Source organism: Macaca mulatta, chromosome 15 (genome assembly GCF_049350105.2).
Source record: "Macaca mulatta isolate MMU2019108-1 chromosome 15, T2T-MMU8v2.0, whole genome shotgun sequence".
Taxonomy (NCBI): domain Eukaryota; kingdom Metazoa; phylum Chordata; class Mammalia; order Primates; family Cercopithecidae; genus Macaca; species Macaca mulatta.
In genome coordinates this window covers 75,523,860-75,537,766 of record NC_133420.1, presented here as the reverse complement: position 1 = coordinate 75,537,766, position 13,907 = coordinate 75,523,860, and the positions used below count along the sequence as shown (strand labels likewise).

At 37.7% G+C, this 13,907-nt stretch overlaps 1 protein-coding gene across 16 annotated transcripts in view; it reads right to left on the bottom strand.

Moving 5' to 3' along the window:
* Positions 1 to 13,907, bottom strand: part of ELAVL2 (ELAV like RNA binding protein 2) — a 135,144-nt gene that overhangs the window by 7,188 nt on the left and 114,049 nt on the right. For all 16 annotated transcript variants that reach the window (XM_015117606.3, XM_015117607.3, XM_077965244.1 and 13 more), the window contains 2 exon segments: positions 7,468 to 7,621; positions 3,824 to 4,049 (listed from right to left, as the gene is read on the bottom strand). In XM_015117606.3, coding sequence (XP_014973092.1) covers positions 3,824 to 4,049; positions 7,468 to 7,621 — 380 coding nt within the window.

The window sequence follows — 13,907 nt, the reverse complement described above, 5'->3', positions numbered from 1 at the left end:
CATTTTTCTATCAACTGGAACACAGCTCCAATTATAACTTGTCAAAATTTTGAACAGAACCATGTATCAGGTAGATCATTCCTATTTTAAAGCTCTGTGTTTATAAGTAGAAAATAAAGTACCTGCCTAGTTTCTAAAAAATTTAGCTGAGGGACTATGGGAAGGCCTACATGTAAGTAAGGGGAAATGTGAACCCAATTAAAGTCAGAAATAAAAATATGAAGTTATTGATGGGTAAGAAAATATACTCGGAATCCCACAAATAACGATTATCAAACTCTCTCCAAAGTACCAACCAGGAACTTCTTGGAAATTATCCACAACAAGACCATCTTCTTAGTGCCTTACTGCCTTATTCAATTAGATGGTATCATCTGTCCTCTAAGAAACGGGAAAATTATTCAAGGGAATTGATACCAGTTTCTTCCAAAAGGAAACTGTGATAATGCAACCAGCACATGCCTTAAAGGCAACTCAAGTGCTGATTTAAAAGGCTTTTTAAAAATTGCATAAAGGCTCATAGAAGCAGGCACACAGGCCATTAGACTAGGTCATATTCAATAAAATTAAAGCGCTCCACAAGAAAAGAACATGAAAAAAATTGGCCTAAAGTGTAATTCTGATATCATGTCCCAAGAATATACTTAAGGGGCTTGAATTACACCATCCATCCAAATAAATAAGGCTTGTCCTATTTTGAAAGCTGCAGTCAATTAAACAAGCATATTAGACCAGCAGTGCTCATATTACAATAATTCTCTAATCATTCATACGGGTTGACTAAGCCATAAACCTCACAAACCCACCTTTAAACTTAACCCTTATTACACGGATTTTTAAGTTTTTTGACCTTAAAAGATATGGCTCATACTTTATGATTATTAAAAGTATTCTTGACTATAATACATATAACTTATATTCCTCAATCCCTCTCAACTCCCAAAGTACTATTACAACATAAAAAATACAGTGAGAAATTTTCTACATGTCTGCTGAAAGGTGACAAACTCAAGGCAAGAGCAATAAAACACAAATATCAGGGACAAAATATCTGTGCAATGGTTTAGACTCGAACTATAGAAAACAGCAAAATATCAACAAAAGCAGCAAACCCTTAATTCAAGTGTCTTTATGAGGTGAAAGAAGCGGGAGTGGGGCGGAAACCAAGATGATGACAGCCAAGTTCAATACACCGTATTAAAGAGAAGCACCAAACATCAGGTTAAACCTGAATTCTAATTTCTTCCAACACACCAAATCTAGATCAAACACTATCTCTGAGCACACTAACTCATTCATATTGTATTATCTGGACAGGGATCGTGGGAGGAATGAGAAATGGGGTGAATGGGACAACAGTTAAAAATCTGAAGAGAGAGTAAGAATTTCTCCCATTTTCTGAAACCAAGTTTCCCTTACAACTGACAATCTCTTATTCTTGTCTTCCAAAATGTCTTTCTATAGGAGTCAAAGAAAGAGAATTTTCAAGTTAATGATAACATATGGTACTAAAAGACAAAAACACAGAATGGGCCAGAAAAAGATAATTAAATTTGACCATCAGAACATCCTGTAAAGCTTTACCCAACCAAAAATAAAAAGCACAGAGCCTACAGGGATGGAGGCTAGGTAAACCTAAGGGCTGATACCCATCAACAACCTAGCACCTGAGTCACCTACAAGCCTTGCCATTTCAATAATCAGGCACTCCCCAAATCCTGTCTTCTCAGTCCTCCTGCTCAATCTTCCTAAGAACTCAATCTTGATTTCAAGAACATTGTTTCTTAATAACTATTAAACAAAACTATTGCTTCAATCAGGAAAAAAATAACTAATATAGCTTTCTACTAACAGCAAACATTTTGTAACTTCACAATGTTAAAAATCAACCAACACATTTTGAAGAACTTTCCTCTATCTAAACTCGAGATCATTTTCAAGGCCCCAAAGAGCTCTGAAATTAACTGGACAAGCTGCCTAGGAAATAACCTGTAAAATTCCTTCAGGCTTGTTTGTTCTACATTTGCATTTTAAAAAGTATATTTACACATATATTATTCACTTAAGATGTCACAGAGGAAACCTATGTGCAGAGCTGAAAAAGGGCTTTCTGTGTGAGACTTCTTTCTCCACAAAGGCAAGCATCAAGCAGCCCTACGCATCTCTCACTCTAGACTGATCACCAACAACCATGGGAAGTCAAAGGTGGCAAAGGTTTTTTTTTTTTTTTTTTTTTAATTTTAAACCAATGCCTTTTCCTCACAGCAGAGCGTGAAGTACAAGGCTCGATCCACTGGCAACCTAATAACCCAGAGTTCAGATGTAGCCTTTTGACAGTACCACCTCTTCTCCCACAGCAAAGGCCAACTTAAGTTGAAATTTAATGTGGCATTTATAACAAATTTCCTTCTCATATCTCAAGCAACATAATTTAGTATTTTTTAAAAGGAGCTACTTTGACTGATTTTATCTCCACTCTTTTCAGCACTGTAAATATTCCAATAAAAAAAATAAATGCATAGATTTAATCTAGAAAACATAACTCCTTGATCTTATTAGGTTGTATTTGTGATTTTATTTTTGGTAATTAACTATTCCATCCCAGGAATTAAATAAAATTGATACGCACTTGGAAATAATCTTTAAAAATCAGTGTGGGGTTAGATAGCATTCTGGGTGTAGTATACCATATGGCCAAAAAGGATATTTAAAAATGTCCTGGAAAATAAAAACTGCATGACTTGCTTATGAAACCAAAAACTCTCTGCTCTGCTTAACTTCTTAAAGTCATTGTTCTTCTCACATGCAGATTAGAGATTTTTTCAATGACTCCTGGTTTGTTATTCCGGGATCAGAATAAAACTTAAAAAGTTAGACTATTTATGCCTGTCAATGAGATAGAGTGTCTTCTTTGGGCTAAAGCCATGGTCATTCTATGGACTACAGAGAGGTCAGTAAATTACAACCGACAGGCCAAATGGAGACTGCCTGTCACCTGTTGGTGTATGGGCTATAAGCTAAGAATGGCTTTTACATTTTTAACAGGTTAAGAAAAAAACAAAAACAAAAACAAAAAAAAAAAAAACAAGACAGATGCAACAGTGACCATAACCCATAAAGTTAAATATTTACTATCTGGTACTTTACAGGGAAAGTTTGCCAACCTGTTTATGAACAATTTTAAAAAGGAAGACAGGAACTCATTTGTAGAAACTTAATGTAGTCACATAGGCTATATATCCTTAACTGTGCACATATTATAAAGTGAAGTAACAGAAACAGCTTGACCTAAAAACTGACACATGAGAATAAAATCTTTTAAGAAAAAAAAAAAAAAGAGGAAATCTGAAGCCCTGAAAACAATTAAGATGACCCCCTGGAAATCTACAGATTAGAATTTCTCAACCACACCATTATTGATGCTTTGGGCCAGGTAACTTCTTGTTGTTGGGGCTATGTTGTACATTGTAGGAGCTTAGCAGCATCCCTGACCTCTACCATTAGATGCTAGTAGCACCCCACACAAGTTATGCCAACATGAATACCTCCAGACATTGCCAAATGTTCCCTGGGAGGCAAAATCACCCTTGGTTAAGAATCACTGCTGTAGGTTATTTCCTTTGGTCCCTACCTTCCAATATTAGCAAAAGACACTATTCCTCAAGTAGATTCTCTCTGTGCCCATGAAGAAGAAAAATTAATAATAAAAGCAGCAACACTGACAAAAGCAAACCAGAGATCCTGTCAATAAAAGTACTGGACAGTAAACCTGAGTATTCTCTTTCAGTTTAGTAGGTGGGCACAAGAACCAAACCAGACTTACCTAAAACGCTGTGCCTGCTGAGCTAGCGGTCCTGGATACCTTCTGTTTGGAGACTGGTACAGCTGGGAAAGGATGGCCTGATTGGTTTTTTGGCTTGGATTATTAGCAAACTTTACAGTGATTGGCTCCGTGGCACCGGGAGGTTTCTGGCCATTTAGGCCTTTGATAGCTTCTTCTGCCTCAATTCGCTTGTCAAATCGAATAAACCCTACACCCCTTGATATGCCTAAGGTAGATTTGAGTAAAGATTTGGAAAAGAGGGGACAGAAGGAGAAGGGAAGGAGAGAAGAAAGGACACATTAATTCTTCCTTCTAGAGAACATGTTTTCACCTACATATAACATTTGCCACAAAATCACACAAGGAAGAAACTTTCCCCTTAAGTTACTAGCCATTCAGTTTGGAATCACAATTTCGCATTTTCAGAAAAATTCATGTCACTTATATAATCTGAGTACCCATTATCATATGCATTCCAATAAACTAAGACAAGAAAGCACAAGCATGTCCATGTTTTCTCTCTCTCCCACCTCCCTCCTGTACACTCTTTTAATGTCAACAGTGTACTGGAGTTCCATTTTTCAAATTGTGCTATTGGACAAGCAGCTCAGAAATGAGGGACACAGTAGCTCCTGTCCTTGAAACAAGGAGAACAGAAAGAAGAATTTGCTAAAAATGCTACAAAGCTATGCTAAAAATACATACACTGTGGTAGAAAGACACTTCAGTTGAAATTTTAAATAATATATTCAGCTTAATAATATTGCACAGGATATAGGTCCTTTAGGGAAAAAAACGCCTGAGAGGCTCTTCCAGTTCTCTGAAGCTCTCTTGTGCTTCTAACTAGCTGTATTTTATTACAGAAATGATATTATATGGAGAAAAAGACCTAGATTTTAAAAATAAATAAATTTCTACAAGCAAAGCATCAAAGCTTTCTGACCTCAGCAGCATCACTCCTGACTACAGAAGATCACTCCCTGCCCCACATTCTCCCCAGTGTGAAAGACACAAATGGGAAAGAAGGAGAGCCAAGAACCTTTCCAGATTATGAAAAATTGTAGAGGGAAACCCAGCTCATTCCATTTAATTAGCGTGAACAGGCCAGTGGGGTGGCCACAGCTGGTCATCATGAGATAAGCAGTGGCAGGGAAATTTTTTTTGGCAAGTAAATGAGTACTAGCAGGACCGGATTAGACTAGTAGCAAGAAAGTACAGATGATTCAGAGTATGTCAGTGAAGAAAAAATAACAGGATTACTAAGAAAGGTATGCAGAGAAAAAGCACTGGACCATCATGCTTGGAGGAACTTAAAAAAAAAATGAAGGTCTACTTGCTTTAAAATTAATACTGTATAAGATCAATGACTTAGAACTTTCTAATGTAGATAAAGCTTTTTTTCCACATATGCATATCTAAGATAACCCCTATCACTTTACCTTTTCTATTTAAAGTGCATGCATTGCACATTATTACCACCTGATGGCTGAATAAGAAAATTGCAGGGCTTCATTTTTCATTTCAGGTAAATTGAGTAAGTTCACTTTGAAAGCCTTAGGTATGAAGAATAAATAGTGAAATGATAGCAAATATATCTTTTCACTTATCTACTAGCGCCCATTAAGAATTAATAACCCCTAGAACTTAGCTGTTCCATTAGAAAAGCATTAGATTAGCAAAAAAACAGCCTCTACACAACTTGAGTCACCTACACCAGTGGTCCTCCTACTTGAGCACACATAAGAACAACCTGTGGATCACCCTCAGAGATTTATTCAGTAGGTTCTGAATGAAGCTCAAGAATGCATTTTTAGCAGGGTTCCCGAAGACTGCTGATATGGCAGGTGTGGGACATACTTGAGAACCACTGATAAAACAAGCTAGGTCCACCTGTGATGGACTATCAGGTAAAAGGAGACGCACTTTGTGTCACAGGTGAAACCTACTCTCAATTCACAAGATCTCAGAACAAATGAAATAGAAAGCATGAATGAAATAAAATACATTTTTGTTGCTTTCAACAAATTCATCTGTATTTCTAGGCCTGGATTTCTATTTAACACCATTATTAGTCTATGTGATAATAACACAGGGTGGCAACGTATGAGTATTACGAATTAACTAACACATTTAAGGAGGCTGTATTTTACATATTCTCACTTGCCTAAATATTCTCATGACAGCAAAATCTTCAGGCTATTCTCCCAGCATGCATATAGTGCTAGCCCTCTCAGAACTCTAAACGTGGTGCTTCCTATGAAGCCAATTAACAGCACAGAGGCAGGTAATATGGGCTCCTCTGATTACATTGAGATCAACTAAATGGATCTTCACTTGATTAATGAAAAATCTGGCTCGATTTTCTTCTGAAGTCATTTCTTTAAAAAAAATTAGACATTGTAATATACAACATGCCTCCAGGGTATTATCATTATGCGGGTCGAGAGAGAGAAACAAACAAACAAATAGGAGAAAAGCTACCTTAAAAAAACAAAAACAACCTCACAAATCTTCATGTGTCTGCTTCAGTCTATGATACTACAGCTAATACTTCCCCCTCACGATGTTTCTCTATTTTTTTTTAACTGTTTCTACTTCCCCCTCACGATGTTTCTCTATTTTTTTTAACTGTTTCCTAAAGAACAAGTATTGCTTTTATTTTATTTTTTTATTTATTTTTTGAGATGGAGTGTCACTCTTGTTGCCCAGGCTGGAGTGCAACGGCACGATCTCGGCTCACCGTGACCTCCGCCTCCTGGGTTCAAGTGATTTTCCTGCCTCAGCCTCCCGAGTAGTTGGGATTACAGGCAAGGCCACCACACCCAGCTAATTTTGTATTTTTAGTAGAGATGGGGTTTCTCCGTGTTGGTTAAGCTGGTCTTCAACTCCCAACCTCAGGTGATCTCCCGCCTCGGCCTCCCCAAGTGCTGGGATTACAAGCATGAGCCACCGCGCCTGGCTAAGTATTGCTTTTATAATAGAAAACTATATCTGTATTTTATTTTTAAAATCCATAATCAAATCTACATTGCTAGCTTTAACTAAAAGATCTGGCAGAACAGCTCCCTTACATTCAAAAGTTTTAATGAACATTTTAGTCTTCCCATTTCAGTTGGGTTAACAGTGGTATCAGAAATAAAATAAATTTTTAACATTCAAAATTTCATACTCTTACATATGCCCATACAGCACAGCATGAATCTGGAAAACAGCCTGAACAGCAATTACCAGTGTGGATGTAGTGTAAGCCTCCCTTGGAGAACTAGCTGCATACTAGTGCATTAAACTTCGCTTTTTGACAAAAGTAAGGTTGTTTATTAGTACTTTATAAGCAGGATGAGGGCTTTTATCACACAGTGGCTTGGAAATGAAGATTATAGCATCTATAAATTTATTACAAGCCATGAAACAGGCTTCAAACCTGCACCTTCGGGGTGGGAATGACTCAAGCACGCTCACTATACACCACAATCTATTTTTATCCATGCATATTTATGAACAATTACAGCAGAAAATTGCATTTTCTGGCCCACATATACCTTTGATATGTTCTAGAGGCAAGACTGCTACATGGAAAGACAGAATATTTCACAATCTGCTAGTCAGAGACAGGGAAAGACTGTCCAGAGTGGCTATCTACTTACCAGTGACCTGGTCGACAAGAATACGAGAAGTAATAATGCGTCCATATTGTGAAAAAAGCTGTTCCAACTCCTTCTGGGTCATTGTTTTTGGAAGTCCGCTGACATACAAATTTGCATCTCTGATAGAAGCTGAACTTGGGCGAGCATAGGAAACCTGGAAAAAGAAAATAAAATTAAATGTATATGCACGCTCACTCACCTCCCTTTAGAAACTCAAAAACTGCCTCAGTAACTTTCCCATAAAGAGCATAGAACACTGAAGTTCACGCAAGTCAGGTACGTGCTAAATGCTTTATTCTTTTCTGGGAAAATTCTAGACACATAGGTAGTAGTATTCCCATTCCCTCTCCCCTGGGTGGAGAGAGTATCTGTAATATGCTGGACTAGCCTACTGCGAGGGACAGAAATTTCACAATATACCCCATCCTCCAGATTATTACTAAAAATGGTCAATGGGTCTGGGATCAATTTGCTGAGGTATAGTGATATGATAACGACTGCCTGCTCATTTTAACACTTGTACCCACCTTTAATCCAATTTTAATTCACTAAAATTTAAAGTTCTTTAAACAGACCAGTGGTGCATATAGCATAGTACTATTCACGAAAATAGGTTGTCTTCTGTGGGGCCAAACCCCTAGAGCAGTGGTCCCCAATCTTTTTGGTACCAGGGACTGGTTTTGTGGAAGACAATTTTTCCATGGACCGTGGTGGGGGATGCATTAGGTTCTCATAAAAAGCGCACAATCTAGATCCCTCGCATGTGCAGTTCAAAACAGGGTTTCTGCCCCGATGAGAATCCAGTGCTGCAGCTAATCGGACAGGAGTTGGAGCTAGAGCAGTAATGCTGGCTCACCTGCTGCTCACCTCTGGCTGTGTGGACCGGTTCCTAACAGGCCACGGACCAGTACCAGTCCACGGCCAGGGGCTGGGAACATCTGCCCTAGAATAGGGATTTAAGCCCAATCATTCTAAGCTTTAAGATTCTAGATTCATGGAGACATTTTTTGTTTTCTAGCTTCTCCTGTGTGGGTGGTAGTGCTACATTTATAAAAAAAATTCACCCTTATCATTGTCCATATCATTGTCCACAAATTCCCAGAAATTTGAATGTGTGAACAAGCCTTCATTATCCTTTGTCTGTTGTCTTCTCATCCACAGGTCTTTTTAACCTTGATTTTCAAAAGGTCTTAAGTCCCTATAACTAACTTTACCTGCCATTGAGAGTACTTTCAAAAGTTTCATGTCTTTTGAGATATGGTATACAAAATCCCACAAGGATGAAAGACAAAATAGGTCTGCATGTATTTGTTTATAATCATCATTCCTCATGTAAACTCCATGAGGGAAGAAACCTTATCGTTCTTGCTCATCACTGTATCCTCAATGACTAGTGAATGCCTGACATGTGACAGATGCTAACATATTTGGTGAGTAAAGCCCATCCAATAATACCCCATTGATCATGCAGATCCACAACGGCTTACTGAACCAGAACACTTAAGGGTCAGTTCAAGTCATCCAGATCTCCTGCCCCAATTGTAATTGATGGCTCTCTAGCTATCACCTATCTTTGCCAACATTGAGTCTCATGAGCTATTCCTGATCACATTCCCTTTGGTTTAGCTGTAATATTCTGGACTAGCTTACTTCAAGGGACAGATATTTCACAGCATACCCCATCCTCCAGATTATTCCTAAAAATGGTCAATGGGTCTGGGGTTGATTTGCTGAGGTATAGTGATAACTACTGCCTGCTCATTTTATTATTGGCACCCACCTCTAATCCAGTTAAAAACAAACTTTCCCAATTTACACTAATATTGAAATAACTTTAGGTATGAAACACCAAACATTTTCCCCATAATCTGAATTGTGCCCACAGCTCTGCTGCCACTTTTTCTTGGCTTTCCAGAAAAAAAAAAAAAAGCCAATTTTTATACTACTTTATAAAGACGTTAACTTTCACACCCCTGCCCCAATGGTGTTAACATTTAATATACCTCTTTATTCAAACAGTTTGCTCATCAACAAGTGAAAATATACCTGTTGTTCCAAGGGCTGTATTTGGAAGTTATATTAGCACTGTCCTGTCCTACAGAAACAAGGAATTTGGAATAGTGGTGGAGAGAACATACATAACTATTCATATAGTACTTTTTCTCTCTATGCCTAAATACTTAAGAACAGTGAAGATTGGGGAACTCAAATGTACGTGAAAAACAAGTGGCCAATTTCAAGTGTTATAACTTGGATGGAATCAAATCTTGGGACTGCCATAAACTGATGAAACAAGGCCAATGAATTATATATGCATTCAGTAATATGAATCAATGAAAATCTCATTTCTTTTCTGTTGTAAGATTCTCAATTATTCAGAAAAGCTGAAACCCCACCAGTTGGGACCTGCATCCCTATCTAGGATTCTATGGCTTTATTTCAACAGGAGGGAGCACTCAACAAGTCAGCTGTTACTCTGTTCCAGATCATGTGACTAAAGTACTCCCATTATGAAAAGCCATGTCCCATGGGCTCCAGGGCAGGCATCTACACATTCTCCAAGGAGGCTAACTTCCAACGACTGATGAAGCAAGCAGCAGCAGGAGACAGGCTCTGCACAAGATCAAGTGTCGCAGGAGGCAGTGGAAATGTGGTTAAAGGTAATGGTTGATCAGTGTGCCTGGGCTCAAAACTAGGTTTAATTCATCACCAGTTCTGTGAACTTAGAACTAAGTTCTTCAAGCCTATTACCACAATTCTACCTTCTTTATATGGCTATTAGGAATAAATAATTTCTAATCCACATGAAAAGCTTCAGAATCTAAAAACCTATGTGACTACATTATAAATATTATTTACCTCTACATGCATCTAAAAATTTAGGTAAATACCCAGCCCACTTTAAAGTAGAGAGAAACCTGGGTCCATTACAGTGTTCCAGAACAATTTACTCATGCAGTGACATTCACCGCTTTGTACAATTCAGATGAGTGTAGGTGGTGTGTCTTAAAAAGTCATCCTAAAATATATTTAGGAAAATGGGTTTATATTTAGTGCTTATATAAAGGCTTTGAAAACATACCTAGGTTACGTGATTTTTTTTTCCCAATGTCCACTCTTCAGTTTATATTGCATCTTTAGTTCCCAGTCACATTAAAAAGTCTACAAGACAAACCTTCTCAAAACAGTCTCTTTCAGTAACATTGTCAAAGAACCATTTTCCACTACCACAGGCAGGACAGGAGTGATTAGATTATATATAAACTTATGTTGGTAACAATGCTTAATGCTAAACTTACGTTTAGGGGATTATGAGACTTCACCATTTACAAGGCATTTTCACAAACTACATATTTTGTCTGTGCCTCACAACAACTCCATGAGGTAGGCAGCATACATATCACCATTTTGTAGCTGGGGAAACCAGCATAGACAAGGTAAATAACATGTCTAAGGTTATACACAACTAGTGTTGGATTCTGGTGTCAAACTCTGATCTTTCTCGTTCTGTGTCCTGGTCTCCTCATCCAGTTTTCCTTCCATAATACTATGGTAAATGAGCCTTTCAGTTCACTTTTTCTAAGAGTTATGAAAAATTAAATAAATCTTGGTTGTTTCTTAAAGGCATACACAGAAAAACTGGCCACGGGCAGAAAACAGGATGTTGCTAAAATTAGTTATTTTATTCCACTTCGTATTATTATTATTTTGAGATGGAGTCTCACTCTGTTGCTCAAGCTGGAGTGCAGTGGCATGATCTCGGCTCACTTTAACCCCTGCCTCCTGGGTTCAAGTGATTCTCCTGCCTCAGCCTTCCAAGTAGCTGGGATTACAGGCATGCACCACCACACTGGCTTTTGTATTTTTTAACAGAGACAGGGTCTCACCATGTTGGCCAGCCTGGTCTCGAAAGCCTGACCTCAGATGACCCACCCGCCTTGGCCTCCCACAGTGCTGGGATTACAGGCATGAGCCACCACGCCCGGCTCCATTAATATTTTTAAGAGTAACTTTTTCTAAGAAAAGAGAAGTGGCCACTAATTAAGATTAACCAGACAAACTACATATCATCATTAGAATTTTTAAATTAATATTTGTTACTTTCTAATCTCAGGAGTAAGCAATGCCATTTCCACTCACTTTCAGGAAATAAAGATGTAAGAAAGGGTAATTGCCTTCTCCTTCCTCCCAGACTAAGGCTCAAGGTTCCACCCCTATCCCTTTATTTACTTTCTTATAATTAAAACAGCTTCCTTTCCCTTCCATTATCAAGGATATTACTGTCATCAACATCCTCCCTTCCTGGAAACACTTCTGCTTCCATCTCAAAAGATTATAAATAAAAAATGTATCTAGACCAAAGTGGGAAGAAGGCTGATAGTGGAATAAGGACTCACACTCTGAAGACTCAAATCAGTTACCGAACTAAATTTTGTATCTGACGATTATCAGCAACCTTCTCCATTCTGATTTTTTTTTTTCCTATGGATTTAGGTCTTGTACAGGCGCCCTCATACGCACCTAGAGAACAATGCAGGGGCTATCTTCAGAAAGCGTTCAAGTATCTTTTTGGTTCTACAAGACTAAATTCCGTTGAAGACCCAAAAGAGGGTTCGCTTTAAATGACAAATTCTATATTAGAAATGCTTAAATACAATGGACTTCTAGCATATGTCCTACTGAGGTGAAAATAGCCTCTTTCTCCACTGCAAGCTGTTCTCCATTCTACATTTGCTGGATTAATATATGGGTTTGGATTTTAAATTTTCACTGCCACTTAAACAGGTGAATATTTAATGCATGAGGAGCAAGGTTATGAAATGTCAAAACTACTAAGTGAAGGATCTAATTTAAGAGGCAGCCAGAGAGTCTGCAATTTAAATATTTAAAGATGATACAGGGAGTACAACACTGAACACCAATCTACTCCAAAGATAGCAATTTAAAACTCAGGTTTATTCTGGAATTTCTCACAACCCTACAAGTGATACAATAAACAAAGACAAGCAATACTGACATTATATGAGAGAAGGTGAGAGACAGGGGAGCAGTAAGTACTTGCTACTACAGGTAAGTAAGTAAATGGCCCATGGCTTCTCAAATTGTTCTTCACAAACAAGACTAGACAGGACAAAATAAAGATAGAAATCTATCTAATTATGTCAAAATGGAACAGCTTGAAATATAGTGTATTCCTTGAAATTTTTTAAAAGCTCAGTTCTTCATCAGCAGCTAAAACTAATTATACATTAAACATGCAAAGATGAGTAACACATGTACTAAGAGTGGGCTATCAAAACAAAAGTTAATCAAAATATACAAAGAAACAAAACCATCTTATGAATTAGTACTTTATTAATTAAATATACACAGCGATGTTTAAAATCCCAGTGCATCACTTTCACAAGTCCCTCTACATGCTTTTGTCCAAACACACAACTGCTCTCGTTTCTCAGATTCATCAATGGAAAGATCAGTAACAGTGGACATTAATACCAACAGATTACAGTGATAAGGTCCATAAATGAACAAAGAAGTTCCCTCTTTTTTAAACTAAGAACACTTGAGAAGTCACCCACTGACAAGATCACCACCGAACAACTTTTATCACTTGTCAATTACTCACCCAGGACTACAAACACTAAACCTGAAAATTAGACATTTGCCACTTCAGACTTTTTTCAAAAAGCTCCATTCAATCTCTTCAGCTGAAAGGTCACAGTTATGCCTATTTAAACGGAGAGTTAATTGCTGTTCATGATGGAGTCTTCATGGGACTATCTGAAAAATGATACTACAACTGAATAAAAGTTAGCTCTAGCTCTAAGTAAGCAGTAGCAAAGGTCTTGTGACAGCATCATGGATATCTAGACAGTTGGCTACATCAGACCCTCCGAATGAGCTCAGAAGCATAGTACACAGAAGAAGGGGAACTCTAACCACAACTCAGGCCAGAGACCTCAAAATTCACCCAGAAGAAAGATGTGTACTTTGATCCGCTTCTAAATACAAAATCCTACCAGGAACAAGTCTCAAACACACATCAAGGCATACACGTATCACAGTCCAGTATTGTTTTCAATAAAGAAGGGCATATTTCATAATGGATCGAAAATGACTAAGCCTAAGATAACAATAAGAAATTAAGTATTTGCTCCAGCAAAGTTGTTAGAGCTAAAAGAAACAATCACATCAAACAGGAAATTTTATAAAAGGTATTAAAGGTTAGGGCAGTTATCTTTAATGGATATTCCAAAATACAGGATTTAGGAAACTATCAGTGGAAAATACATACAATACATACAGAACCTTAAATTTTATTTTGACTGGATTTGTTGAATGTTTTAAGACTGAACAACTGCTTTAATTCCAGTGAGAAGTTCAGAGATACCGTGGAATATATTTGATAATGTCATCCTCAACTTAAATTCCCTAAAGGG